Here is a 14,070-nt window from a genome sequence, read left to right on the forward strand (position 1 = left end):
CAAACAATTGGTTTATTCTTTCCATACACTGCTACCCTACAACACAGTTTTTTTGTTGTATATTTAGGTGCTGCGGAGAAGAGTTCTAAGCATGGAGCTGAAGACCGTACTCAGAATATCATCATGGCCATGAAGGACAGGATGAAGATCAGGGAAAGGAACAAACCAGAAATCTTTGAACTTATCAGGGAAGTGTATGTCATCAGCAAAGCCATCCATGCGCAGCAGATGAAAACTATCAAGCAGAGCGTACTGGACGGCACCTCAAAGTGGTCGGCCAAGATTACCATCACAGGTGATCAGAACTCACCGGAAATTGATTAATTCAACCGAAGTTTTAACATTTAGCATCAGTCTTAGAACTACAACATGTGATTCTTAATGCTTGTAGTTGATATTTACATCTTTGTTCTCCATCATTGCGATAGTTGTCTGTGCCCAAGGACTTCAGGCAAAGGACAAGACCGGATCCAGTGATCCATATGTCACCGTTCAGGTGGGCAAGACCAAGAAGAGAACAAAGACCATTTATGGCAACCTCAATCCTGTCTGGGAGGAAAAGTACCACTTGTAAGTCACCAAAATTACTGTAAATGTAAAACTTTTCATGTGCATGATTCTCCCTTAAATTGTGAGTGTCTATAGCATGAAATAGCAAGCCTCCATTGCAATGAGGTAGGATTTATGAATCAAAGTCTGAAGTTTTAGCTTCATGCTTCTTCTTCATAAACACTGAACCAACCCTATTACCTTTTATCTGTCTTTTCTCACTAGTGAGTGTCACAATTCCTCAGACCGGATCAAAGTGCGTGTGTGGGACGAGGATGATGACATCAAGTCGAGGGTGAAGCAGCGTCTCAAGAGGGAATCTGATGATTTCCTAGGCCAGAGTATAATTGAAGTTCGAACGCTGAGTGGAGAAATGGATGTCTGGTACAACCTTGGTCAGTATACTGTTGGGTTTATGGACATAAGAAGCATACTATTGGTACACCAGGAAGAGGAGTGAGATATGCTCATTGTGCGTCTTGCTTATTGGTGTATTTATTAGATGATAGGGACTTTAGAATAACCTCCCGTAGCTGCTACAACCTGCAGCAGTGAGAGTAACAGTTACATTATTTCCCCTCAGTGGTGTACTGATAAGAAATAACCTCTTTGATCCACAAAAGAAGATTACAAAATAAAGATATTTTTCCACCAGGGCCTTTGGTCATGAGATACTGCAGGTTGGTCAGCCTCAAGGGAATCAGCTTCACAAATCTGGATTTCATTCTACATTACTTTCTCTAAATGAAGGATTGATCTCGTTCTGATGAGACACACAGTCTTCCCTTGTTTGTGTTTGGTGCAAAGTGTTTTATATTCAGTTAGTCCAGTCAGTGGTTTGTTTGAACCTCATTAACCAAATCTTCTTCGCTTGAAGCAGTAAGTGGCCCCAAGGCTCATATTGGCCTGCATGATAATGCTGGCTATCCCTGGCAAGCTTATTTGATGAAGTCCCTTTGTGCCTGCTGACAGTTCTTCTCATTTCAGGAAAAATAACTTGTTTCATGATAATGCCCACTGGGGGTGAAGATATTTTCATTAGGATGAGACCTGAATACAGTTTTACTAGCACATATGGGCTGCTTTGTTATTCCCTTGTGCTATTTTGTATGAGCACTGGTTATACAGCACAAATAAAGGTAGATCGGACACCTCTGGATAAAATCTCTTCCTGATTGTTAGTTTCTTTCACGCGGATAAACTGCTTTGTGTTTGGAATTATATTTCTCAATTATTATTTGGCATCTCCTGTGTTGTCAAACAGCTTTTATCCATACATCAACACACTGTTGGTCCATAAACACTCTCCTGGGGTTAATTGACTGATTTAGCTGCCTCAGGGACTGTGTCATACTACCCTGATCTCAATCCAAAGCATGTTTTGTTTCTACTTGATTAAAGTGCTGAAATAGACTTCACCATGGCGACTATTAATCTTCCACTGGACGGCATGACACTGCATATAAATGTGTCTATAAATCCGCTGTTGTTTCATCATTGAGAAATGAAGCACTCAATTTAATATCCTTGACTCTGAGTCATTAGAAATTTAGAATTCCAAGCAAAATTAATGATCGGTCATGTAATTTTCCCAATCAATTTCAAACATTTTCTTTTCTCCATCTCTATCTTCCGGTGCTTGGATCCCTTTCTTACTCTCCCCCCATTTCTCCTCCTGATGTGTGATTATCAAGTAGCAGCACTCGAGTCGGAAATCGACCGCTCTGCCGACATGTACAAATTACCCCTAATGATGTGCCTGTCAGGGCAAATAGCAGGGGTGAGCCGCCGAGCACTCCACCTCCAGAGAAGCTCCAGCTCAAGTGTCTTCAGTGATCAGGCGCAGATCCACACAGCCCACTGCCATTGTCTCCTTCACTATCAGCTGGAGGACTTCTATTAGCGTTGCCGGCTCGGCACTGCCATCAAACTGTGGAAACAGAACCCACTACAATAGAACTGCCACGTTAATTGTGTGTTATTACTGTTGTGTTAACAGACCTGGTTTTCTGTGTCCAAGTGGAGTGGAGTTATGAATCAAGATTGTATGTATTTGGGTTTGATTTACAGAGAAGAGGACGGACAAGTCAGCTGTGTCAGGTGCCATTCGCCTCCAGATCAATGTGGAAATCAAGGGAGAGGAGAAAGTGGCTCCATACCATGTGCAATACACCTGTTTGCATGAGGTATTTGATTAATGAAGAACATAAACATAAGTAATATTACTTAGGCTAAAGATTTCAGGCCTGTGTCAGGTAATTAAAGGGCAAACAAAACTTCAGCCCCCTTGGAAAACAATTTCTTTAATTAAACAGCTTTGTATTGCAGTCACACCCCTTTCACACTAAGAAGCCGTCTTTGGGGCGGGTACTCACAGATGGATTCCATCATCGCTGATTATCAGCTCCTCACCAATTTAGTGACTTGTGTGCTCTGTGTTATCACACTGATGAAGGCTAAGTATTTAAAACTTGTTTGATTTTGCCCACAATAAAACACAAGATTTGTTTTCCTTGAATTATATTTTATATTCTTGTCATATACACTGGACACTGATTTTTTAATTAATCAACAGTTTGTTCTTTTTCATTTTAAATCTCACAGGGTTTTTAGTGTCTAAAAGGACTCATTTTTAAAGGACATTTAAGAACAAAATGCCAGAATCTTTTGCTGCAGGTTGCCTGTGGATGTGACTGACTTTAATAAAAAGACTGACTTTAATAAAAAGCCTGTGCTTATGAAATACAGCATGTTCCATCCCACATACTCCTCAGAATTGGTTCAGGTCTAATAATGCCAATGAAATGACAATAACACAGTGTACCTGTCCACTACAGAACCTGTTTCACCACTCGACTGATGTGCTGGGCCAAGGTGTGGTGAAAATCCCAGAAGCTCGTGGGGACGATGCATGGAAAGTCTACTTTGACGATGTGGCGCAGGAAATAGTAGACGAGTTTGCCATGCGCTATGGGATTGAGTCAATCTACCAGGCCATGACGTGAGTCTGAGCTATCACAGTGGACAGAGGGAGTCTCTCACTACCTGACTATGTGCATGTTCATCCCCCTCACTAGTCCCTCGTCTCCCATTCTGCATTTCACTCTCATACTGAAGTGCCTCTCAATGCTGTTGTCATTCCCTGTTGGCCTCCAAATGAAAAAAAAAATCAATTATAAATGGGCTGAGGATGGATTTGTCTCAATGAAATGTCATGCTCCATACAGTTGCCTGTTAGCTGGGCCCATCATTCACAGAGAGCACACTCCAGTGGGCCATCCTTCAGCCTAAACGTGCCAGCTAGCTGATGGGCAGGTGAAATGACTGTTTCTAATAGGGATCATTAGGTGAAAACAAGACCCTTGAGAGGACACAGGCTGAGCAAATAAAGGCACAGCTACAGTATGAATGAAAGGTCTATGTAATTGTGAGTAATTTTATTTATCAAGCTCTGCTTGTGCTTCTCTTTCCAGCCACTTTGCCTGTCTGTCGTCTAAGTACATGTGTCCTGGGGTCCCTGCAGTGATGAGCACCCTGCTGGCCAACATCAATGCCTTCTACGCCCACACAACAGCTTCCACCAATGTGTCCGCCTCCGACCGCTTTGCTGCCTCCAATTTTGGGGTTTGTTTTACTGTAGAACAGATGCACGCATGCACACACACATACACACACACCTACACACACAAAGACACACTCACAAAATGTGTCCGTATTTTTGTCTCTTTTTCCTTTTTCTCTGTTAGCCTCTGTCTTCCTCGTGTACATTTCTTTTTTTCCTTCCCCTTAATACTCATATCTTAAGAATCTCTCATAACTTATTTTTTCTTCTATTCGCTATACAGAAAGAACGCTTTGTCAAGCTTTTAGACCAGCTGCACAACTCCTTGCGCATTGACCTCTCAACCTACAGGGTAAGATTTGGATCATACTGAACAAGTATCACTGCAATTAATAAGGGCTATTGTAATGAAAAGTTATATAACTGCCTTGAATAATGAAATAAGCTTGAGTTTATATTATTACCTCATTAATATTGTAAATAAGATCATTCTGAGTTTGAATTTCTTCTCCAGAACTGCATAGTACCCCTTTAATGGCTGTCTGCAAGTATATTAAAGTATATTTCAAGTCTAATACAGGGGAAGAGAGTGTGCATAAGCATAATGGTCATTCATTTTATTGAATTTTCCCAAATGAAGCTTATATAAACTTTATTGTTTGCAGAATCACTTTCCTGCGAGCAGTAAGGATCGCCTGCAGGATTTGAAATCCACGGTTGATCTTCTAACCAGCATCACCTTCTTCAGGATGAAGGTCTCTAACAGTGTTTTATGTATTAAATCTTTCTTTTAACTGCACTTGCTCTATATGGGATCTTTGCGAATGGTTATCAGTTGATTTTTAAATGGGCTATTTTACCATAGCTTGCCCACGAAGCTACCATCTGATAAAACTAGATGTAAAGTATTGTATGTTGTTGTTGTGAATTATTGTCTGCAGTCACTCAGTCAGTGTCATTATCTCCATCGGGTGTTCAGGTCCAGGAGCTACAGTCGCCGCCCAGAGCCAGCCAGGTGGTGAGGGACTGTGTCAAGGCCTGCCTCAACTCTACATATGACTACATCTTCAATAACTGCCATGAGTTGTACAGCAGACAGTACCAGCCTGTGGACACAGTGAGTCACATACTAATCCTCCTTCTGGGCCATTTTAACTGCCTAGATCCTGACTGCCGGCCATCACAGTGTCTACAATTATACTGATTGTGTGAATCAAGTCTCTGACAATTTTGTGTTCTATTCCAGAACAAGGAGGAGCTCCCGCTGGAGGAGCAGGGTCCAAGCATCAAGAACCTGGACTTCTGGCCCAAACTCATCATGCTCATCGTCTCCATCATTGAAGAAGACAGGAACTCGTACACACCTGTTCTCAACCAGTGAGTAACAGTGTTCCTGTTGGCAGCTTAGGAAGAGATGTCTTTCTTTGATACCTGTTTCCAAATGTTTGAACCATGATACTGAGGCATATGATGTTTTGGTATGTTTGGTTTTATCAAATTGTCAAATTTCTTTCAGATTTCCTCAAGAACTGAATGTGGGGAAGGTGTCAGCAGAGGTCATGTGGACAATGTTTGCTCAAGATATGAAGTATGGTATGGAGGGTAAGTCACACTTATTGTCAGATCTCCGTCACTGTGGTTGAGAGGGTCTATTGTGTTTTTCGCTAGCTTTGCTGCACCATACATTCTCCTACTCGTTTGAAAGGGGAGGGTGGAGGGCGGTATTTAGGTAGTTGCAATCCACAACCTCACGGCAAGATGCCACCAAATCCTACACACTTGACCTCGAAGGTAGTATGAATACTAGAGGTATTGTAATGTATCTTTTGCTCCCAGGTCACTGAACTGTTTCTGCAGTATCCTGTAGAGCCATACCATACACTCCTTATTGTATTATTCTAAAACTGGAAATGGCAAGAAGGGAAGAGAAATTCTGGGATGGAATTGATGCAGAGGCATGGAAGAAGTGAAAGAGCGATATAATAACTGGGCAGGGTTTCGAAAGGAGCTTATGTCTCCCAGGAGCCTCTCAGTGATTTTTTTTCCTCTGTACTGTACTGAACAGCAGCACCAGTCCCCAGAGGCAGTCAGCTTTATATCCCAGCCCCTGTCCTCAAGATGAAACCCCTACAGAGACCATCACTGTTTCACACACTACAGTACAGAAGAGGTCACTCTTTCATTTTCAATCATGCAGTAATATAAAAAGTGATGGAAAATCTTCATATGGAATGAGTCCTAAGAGATTTCGCTCCAGAGGCTTTACCAAAGAGTTCTTCCAATTTGGGAGTAGTGGTAGTTTTAAGTAAAGAACTGAAAAGATACTCATGTGCCTGGTCGGAGCTTTTCATTATTATTAATGCTTGCGCAAAATTCTCCCAGTTACTTTCTTCAGCTCATATGGCTTAAATAGAAGACGTTGTTGCTGTCATTGCAATGAAAACCAGAAATTATGAGTAAAGACTTGTATTAAGTCAGCTGCTGCGGTAGTATCGGTGTCAAGTCACGTACATTTCTGGGTGAATACATAAAATGGGATGGAATGCATTACAAAGACCTTGTCTTTGTTGCCTCCGCCAAGTAAGTTATGTTTCCACCCTTGTCCGTGTAGTTGTTGGTGGGTTGTGACCAGGGTTACACAAAAGCTATTGAATAGATTTGCGGATGGAGAATAGGTCTCAGCTCAGAATAGACCCCATTAATCATTGATGTTGATCTAGATAAAGGGAGAGATCTGGAATTGTTTTCTTTCTGTCTTTAACATTGCCAGAGAAGTTGTTTTTCCATATTTCCTTTGATTTCTCAAGGAGTTATACATGGGTCTTGATGGTATCTATGAGTGAGTACGACTTGCATCAACTTGTCAATCACTAGGTAGTCTTTTTTCACTGTATTGGTCCATGATTTAAGAAAAAAAACCTATCATGCTGTATTGAAGAAGTCTTAAAACTAGTGATTGAGAACATAAACTCATTAGGAAATAATTTACTAGGGTATTAATCAAGCGAGAAGTAGTTAAAGTTGGGCCATTTTCTCATAAGCTTACATACAATAAAAGGGGCTCTTCTTCATGTCTTTTTTATCTGCAGAGCATGAGAAGCACAGACTGTGTAAGAGCACCGACTATATGAACCTGCACTTTAAGGTCAAGTGGCTCTACAATGAATATGTGAAGGAGCTGCCAAACTTTACAGCCGTTGTTCCCGACTACCCATCGTAAGTGCTTTGGACCCACCCATAGGCTAATTCATGTTTTCTATAAGCAAAAGAGATAATGAAAATAACTCTGGTTGTCTTAATTTTCCCTTGTAGATGGTTTGTACAGTTTGTGCTGCAGTGGTTGGATGAAAATGAGGACGTATCGATGGAGTTTATGCATGGAGCCCTTGAGAGAGACAAAAAAGATGGAGTAAGAACATTAACGTTAAACTTTGATTCATTGTTGCCTCTGCCAAAAATAAATTTAACCAACTAAAATCCATGTTTCTGTACACACACAAAGTATCAGTGCATGGGCTTCAGAAGATTGTTTTACAGCATTTAGATCTGTTTCAGCACTATACATTTTGAAAAATGGTAAAAAACTATTTATTGTTTTTGTATTTTTTTGTGCCCGACCCACACCGTCTCAGTTCCAGCAGACGTCTGAGCATGCTCTGTTCTCCTGCTCTGTGGTGGACATCTTCACACAGCTCAACCAGAGCTTCGAGATCATCAGGAAACTGGATTGTCCTGACCCTAATGTCTTGGCTCAGTACAGCCGCCGCTTCTCCAAGGTGAGCATGCTTTATTGGTTAATGAAAATAAACCTAAACTTAAAGCCATCTCTCAAGTACATCACATTGATCTGTCTTTTGTTTGTAATTGAAAGTCAAATGTGGATTTAGGTCTAAAATATCCGCAGTTTATAATGGGTTAACTGTTAATGATCATGTTGGCCTTTACGTCCAAAAGCAACACCAAACTGTGAATATTTTCTTTCCTTAGAGAAACTATCACATATGATGAAAATTACAAAACAGCTACAGCATTGTCTGGAGGCCCATTCATGTTTTTGTAAAGTGAATTTGATATTTCCTCATTAAAAAATTATGTTGAATTGGACATAATACTCCCCTGCTGTGGGACGGAGGGACAGCACACTTTTGTTTTGTGGGATTTGCTTCCTGCAGGTCAGAGAACACATTATGGGACCTTTGGTAATGTTTTTTAATACTTGAGTTGGGAGAGATGACATTTCAGATATATTCCCCAAAAGGGTAATATAACCCCCTCTGTCACATTGTAAAAATGGATATTAAACTGTTTAATTGTTAGGAATACAATTCTGTTCATTACACAACTGTAATGTGTTTCTTCTTCATCTTTACAGACTATTGCCAAAGTTCTCCTTCAGTACAGTGCCATTCTGACCAAGAGTTTTCCTTCTTATATCGACAAGGAGAAGATTGTAAGTTGTAAACACCTTATCATTTTATGACCTATATTCTATGTTTATGCACAATAGGCCATTTGAAAGGTCCCATATAGCCTATAAACAGCAGGGCTAAGTGCTAAATCAATACTGTGAAAATTAAAAATGCTCCATCCACAAAGAAATCTGCATAGCCTAGACTCAGAATCTGGGTGTGCCTGCTCTGGCCTGTGAGAGCTGACCAATCAGAGCAGACTGGGCTTTCAAGGAGTAGGGCCTTAAGAAGACTAGCACCAAATGGAGAGTTAAGACAGAGGGTTAATAGAGGTTCTGCAGCAATGGACAGCAAATTTTTTTTTTTAATTAAACATTTTCTAGTAGGTACCCAAAATAAAAATATGAACCTGAAAATGGGGGGGGGGGGGGGGGGGGGGGGCGGCATCACATTAATGTTCGATCTCTCAGATTCCGTGTTTAAAATATATTTTACACAGCAATCATTTGAAGATACAGAAAAGCTTCTCTCATGTGTGTAATCTCTCTGTCATCTTGCAGCCATGTGTCCTGTTGAATAACGTGCAGCAGTTGAGAATCCAGCTGGAGAGGATGTTTGAATCGATGGGTGCCAAACAGGTAAGTCTAAAGACAAAAGTATGGATGAGAAGACAAAATGAATGTGCTAGGGCGTCATGCTCAATGGATGACAGTATTTTGCTGTTAGTGCCTTACCAATTATAGGAAACAACTTCTAATTAAACATAAAAAGTCAATATTTCAGGGGTAGGTACTTGTTTAACAGTTGTGTTTGTGCCTCTCGTGTATCAGATTGCCAGAGAGGAGGCACGGGTATGTATGGTACAACAGTGCTAGTTGAAACCATGTGAAGCAGATTGGCCATAGTGGAAGTCGTTTAGGCTGTGACTGTTATTTTATGTTACATTCGGGTTGTTAGAAAGGTCTATATTCTGTCCCGTTATATTCTGATGCTGTGCTATAGATCAACACTGACAGAGATTAGACCCTGTGCTTCCTAATACCCTCAAGTATATTGAGGCAGACACTTAATTGAATCATGTCCTTTGTATTAGTGTTCCTAGTGTAGCTGGAGTAAGGACAATCAATAGTTTCCTTGTCAGCTGTGACCCCCATCTGCCTTGACTCCTACCATGCTTTTAATGTAGCTGTAGTGTAGTGTATGTTTGGGTAGTGCTAGCTCAGTTGTAGGATTGTAGCTTAAGTTTCAACCAGTGTTCACTTTACAATTAAAGCAAAATGAAGAAGCGGTGGAAGAGGAGGAGGAGGAGGAGGAGGAGGAGGAGGTAGGTTTCCATCATAACCTGAGCAGGGCTAAAACAGCCATGTGTCCATAGGAAAGTGCAGTTGTTTCATCAGTTTAATGGTGTGTAGTACACCACTCATACACTCTCACATTGATTATTTCCCCTCTTCCTCTCACTTGGACAGAAGGCCGTAACTGAGGATGAGGAGGCTAAGGCTGTGGTGGGTACTGTAGATGGTAGCAGATTAGAGTCGATAGAAGTAGGTGAACTGAAGTTTAGAGTCTAGTAGATTCACAGTCCTACATAGCCAACCCCTCTCAGGCATTTACAATAGCTCAGCTGTTCTTTTCTAGTAACTTTTTTTTATTAGCTCTTAGCACAAGTAGGTTGACGGGGGAATGTCTTCAGCCAGTATTTGGTCATAAACTGAAGTAGTGGACCAAATAGCATGGCAGGACAAGCCAGGGGATCATACAAGTTATTTGAAATCATCATCTGAGAACCAAAATGTGCAAAGTTTTGTATCAATTCATCAAGCAGGTGTTGAGATATTTCACTCGATTTTTAGCCACACTTCTTGCCTGAAAAAGAAAAACACTTGAATAATGGTAGGAACAGAGACTGTACAGCCGATGTACCCTGTGTACCTCGACCTACCCTTTGTGTATCTGTGTATGCCAGTAGGGCTGTTGGGTAATTTATCTATACCCACAGCAAGGTTATGGAAAGACTCAAGGTGGAATTTTCCTTCGGTAGCTTGTTGTAAGTTTGACAATGATTGCTTGGACTCGTATTAAACCGCAAAACTTTTGCTGATTAATTAATGAAGCATCATGTCATGATGTGGCAGAGGTGAAAGGATGTTGCGCAAGTGAGTTGCTTGAGTGGTATATTGGTGCACCAAGTCAGGTTTTAGTTTTCTCTTTCAGTTTCTCTCTGACTGGAGGCCATTTAGAAAGTACTTCTTGAAATTGTCTGTATAATTGTGTTTGTTTGACACTGCACTATGTTGTAAGACATTCTTCATCGGATGCAAATAGTAAAACTCGACCATTAAATGCAATCTGTCATCTTTCTTTTCCATTTTAACTAATTTAATCTAAAACAATTTATCTTGATTATTTACTATCTTTTACTTATCAGAATTAAATAAATCTATGTATGCTAGGTGTTTTTTAGTACAAGTTGGAGTTACATATGTCTAATTAAATATAATTTATAAACTCATTCAATACATTTTTAATCAGGTTTAAAGGTAGCTTAATGGCACCAAATCACATGAAATTTGTAAGAGTCAAAGATGGCAGCTACTGAATTATGTTGAGCTAATTATTAGTAAAGGTTGTTTTTCTTTCTCGTCATTCTACTACCTCATGTATCAATATGGAATAACAAACTCAATGACCTTAGTATCGATAATCCATAGAATTGGATATTTTCTTCTACAGCTAAGGAAGATCTGTCAGTCTGTCCCCTTAGCTGAAGCTAGCCGTGGTAATCTCAACAGCTGGCTTCCACTTGATGGAGCTCTCTTAATGTTGCTGTCTGGCTGGGTTTCTCTGTAGCAGAAATTGGAACTGCAGCTTCTATGAGCCCAGAATAACTTATTATTTTCCATGGTGTATGGTAAAACGGATAAATAACAAGACTTTATAGTTTTGGTATAGTGAAGTCACAATCATGTTCTTTCTCTCCTTTCTAGAGCAACAATAGAAAGCTAGCATGGCAGGCAAGTTCACTGTATATGCAGACATGTATGATACATGACTGCATATATGCATGTTCACGTCACTACTTCTGAAAACTACTTGTTATGCATTGTCTGGAAATACAGGTGCTGCAACTAGCTTGAAATTGCAAGCATTACTGAGAATGGTTGTCACATTTGGCAGCAACAACTTTAACAGTTTGTGTTGTCTTTTCACTGCCCCTCCTAGTTTGATGAGAGTGAGGAGGAAGAGGAGGAGGAGGAAGTAGGGGAAGAAGGGGAGAAAATTGAGGTTGAGGTTTGTTGGAGTTGAAAGTGGTTTTAACCTGTCATTCTTGTCCATCGATCTTCCTGCTCCCAGCAACATCTCAGTGACAGTCAGTCCTACTAATACACGACATACCCTGTGGTTATCATGGTGGAATTTGTGTGCAGTTTCTATCGTCATCTGTGGTGACTTCCACCTCGAGTTTTCACCTTCTTTCAGTGGCCTTTCCCCTGGCCTTTCCTCAAAACTGGTTACTCATTTCCCCCAAAACAAAGGTTTTCCGGAACATTTTATCTGATTTTTAATTTTTTTTTATTTGTGTTTCTTTTCTAACTTTTTTTTTGTCCGCAATAGGCCGACAAGGAGAAGGTGGGTGCCAGTGTTACAAATACAGCATATGTTCTTTCCAATGTGCAAAAAACTTGATGTTGTCGATTTTGGAGACGCTCTTTTTTTGACAGTGATTTCAATTTCTCTTTTTAAAAAAATCTCGAAAACATTGTCCCACCATGTAAAGAAGGATGAACCAGTAGAAAAGGTAGGTTACATCATACCAGGGTTTATCTTTTGGACCATCAATCCTCCGTAGTTCCCCACTAAATATAAATGAACATCAAATTCCAAATGGGAATGACTCGAGTTAATTGAGGTTGTTCTCTGTTGCCCTCTACCTTACTGCGCTGTCGTAGACTGAAAGTGCATTTGAAGAGAAGAAGGTGAGTTTAGGTGTAGAGACTCATGAATATTAAAACAAAAAACACTCTGAGGCAAAACATACCATATATAGCACATTACAAACACAACACCATCCATTTCTAGCTGCCTTTTCTCCCCTGAAGCCTTCCCTTTGTGCTGCGTAGCAGAAACACCTCAGTCACTCCTCAGTAATGGTGCCGTGCCACCCTGACAAGCCATGTATCAAAGGGCCGTTGGATCATTGACTTAATGAGCCACACCACCGCCTCATCCATACGACTTAGCTCCCCTCCAGGCTGTGCTTATTTAGATGATGCCACGGTATACCTTGGTTAGGTATACTGGAGGTAATTCATGGATCTTTCCCTTGCCTATTTGTTCCCTCACCCTGTGCTTGTGAGACTTGCCCCCTTTAAGACATCTCCTGCGGTATTAAACTTGTTTTTCTTCAACGTGCTCCCTTTTGAAAGTTGGAGACTGCTGGTAAAAAGGTGGGTTTACTTGGCATTGTTTCACCTCTTTTTTCTTTGTTTACAAACTACAATGATGGGCTCTGTAGAAAACACACATTAAAGTACATGACAGAACTCAATCTGTCTCTGTCATCCCTTTGGTATCCTTTGGTATTTGTAAGCATGACAGACTGGCTGTACCTCCGTGCTTGTTACTTGATGTAACATACAGCTTGAAGTTTTTTTTTATAGATCTTAAATTCTCGGTTTTATCTGAAGCTTCAAGCTTTGGCATTGAAGTGCAGCTTTCAGAAGTTCAAAGGTAATTTTTGGTGTTTTGGCCAAAAGCTACAAATATGAAACCAAAGATGCTGTCAAGTTCTCTGTGTCCTGAGGTTTCCCAGCACATATTTACTGTCTTTCATTATATTCTTTGCATTTTGCAGTTCTGTGTTTTGACCATTTTTTAATGCAAAAAGCAATTAACTAATTTCACTGTTGATGGTCTTGTTACCATTCAGGAACAGCTAACATGTTTGACTTGTCTCACTCTCATAAAGAGACAATATGGTACATTATTTTTCAATGATCAGACATTGTGCAGAGGAAAATTAAACAAATACAGACCATTGACTGCAGGCAAAATGAAAAACCAGGTCCACCAGCTGAAAATCAAGACACAACATGTACAAAAAATTTTTGCCTGCGAAAACCGCACTTTGACCTTTTCTTGGTTTACTTTCGTAATTATTTTGGACTGTATTATTTGTTTAATATTTCTGTTTTGAAAGTCAGCATCTGTTATAGAAATATTTAAGCGACAAAAACATTTAAAGAACCATTTTTAAATATTATAATTGTTGAAATCTGTGTTTTGAATAAATGGTTGCATTTTAATCATGAAAGCAGGATTTTTAAGTTTTCCGTAGGATCCTCAAAATCTATAAATGTGCTAATCTGCTAGCAGTAAATGGCCCTCAGTCATATTTCAACCCTCCTTGGCTTCTGTGTGCCTGCCTCTCTGCAGATGGACTCTGAGGCTAGTGACATACTGAACGACCTGCAGGTGAAGCTGAACAACGTGCTGGATGAGCTCAGTAGCACATTTGGGAACAGGTAGCCAAACTTAAAGCTGTAAACA

At 40.3% G+C, this 14,070-nt stretch overlaps 1 protein-coding gene across 15 annotated transcripts in view; it reads left to right on the top strand.

Moving 5' to 3' along the window:
* unc13bb (unc-13 homolog Bb (C. elegans)) overlaps nt 1–14,070 on the top strand; it is a 71,471-nt gene that overhangs the window by 52,136 nt on the left and 5,265 nt on the right. For 10 of the 15 annotated variants that reach the window (XM_030435856.1, XM_030435860.1, XM_030435858.1 and 7 more), the window contains 17 exons: nt 68–295; nt 429–570; nt 775–944; nt 2,620–2,735; nt 3,387–3,550; nt 4,023–4,173; nt 4,395–4,463; nt 4,777–4,866; nt 5,091–5,228; nt 5,358–5,488; nt 5,628–5,713; nt 7,201–7,327; nt 7,424–7,520; nt 7,744–7,887; nt 8,484–8,561; nt 9,081–9,158; nt 13,957–14,045. In XM_030435856.1, the coding sequence (XP_030291716.1) occupies nt 68–295; nt 429–570; nt 775–944; nt 2,620–2,735; nt 3,387–3,550; nt 4,023–4,173; nt 4,395–4,463; nt 4,777–4,866; nt 5,091–5,228; nt 5,358–5,488; nt 5,628–5,713; nt 7,201–7,327; nt 7,424–7,520; nt 7,744–7,887; nt 8,484–8,561; nt 9,081–9,158; nt 13,957–14,045 (2,098 nt within the window). Of the gene's footprint in view, nt 1–67; nt 296–428; nt 571–774; nt 945–2,619; nt 2,736–3,386; nt 3,551–4,022; nt 4,174–4,394; nt 4,464–4,776; nt 4,867–5,090; nt 5,229–5,357; nt 5,489–5,627; nt 5,714–7,200; nt 7,328–7,423; nt 7,521–7,743; nt 7,888–8,483; nt 8,562–9,080; nt 9,159–11,507; nt 12,969–13,956; nt 14,046–14,070 lie in introns of those variants that run through there. The other 5 variants (XR_003986216.1, XR_003986215.1, XR_003986214.1 and 2 more) reach the window with 5 other exon arrangements.

The sequence above is a fragment of the Sparus aurata genome, chromosome 12 (assembly GCF_900880675.1).
Source record: "Sparus aurata chromosome 12, fSpaAur1.1, whole genome shotgun sequence".
NCBI lineage: Eukaryota > Metazoa > Chordata > Actinopteri > Spariformes > Sparidae > Sparus > Sparus aurata.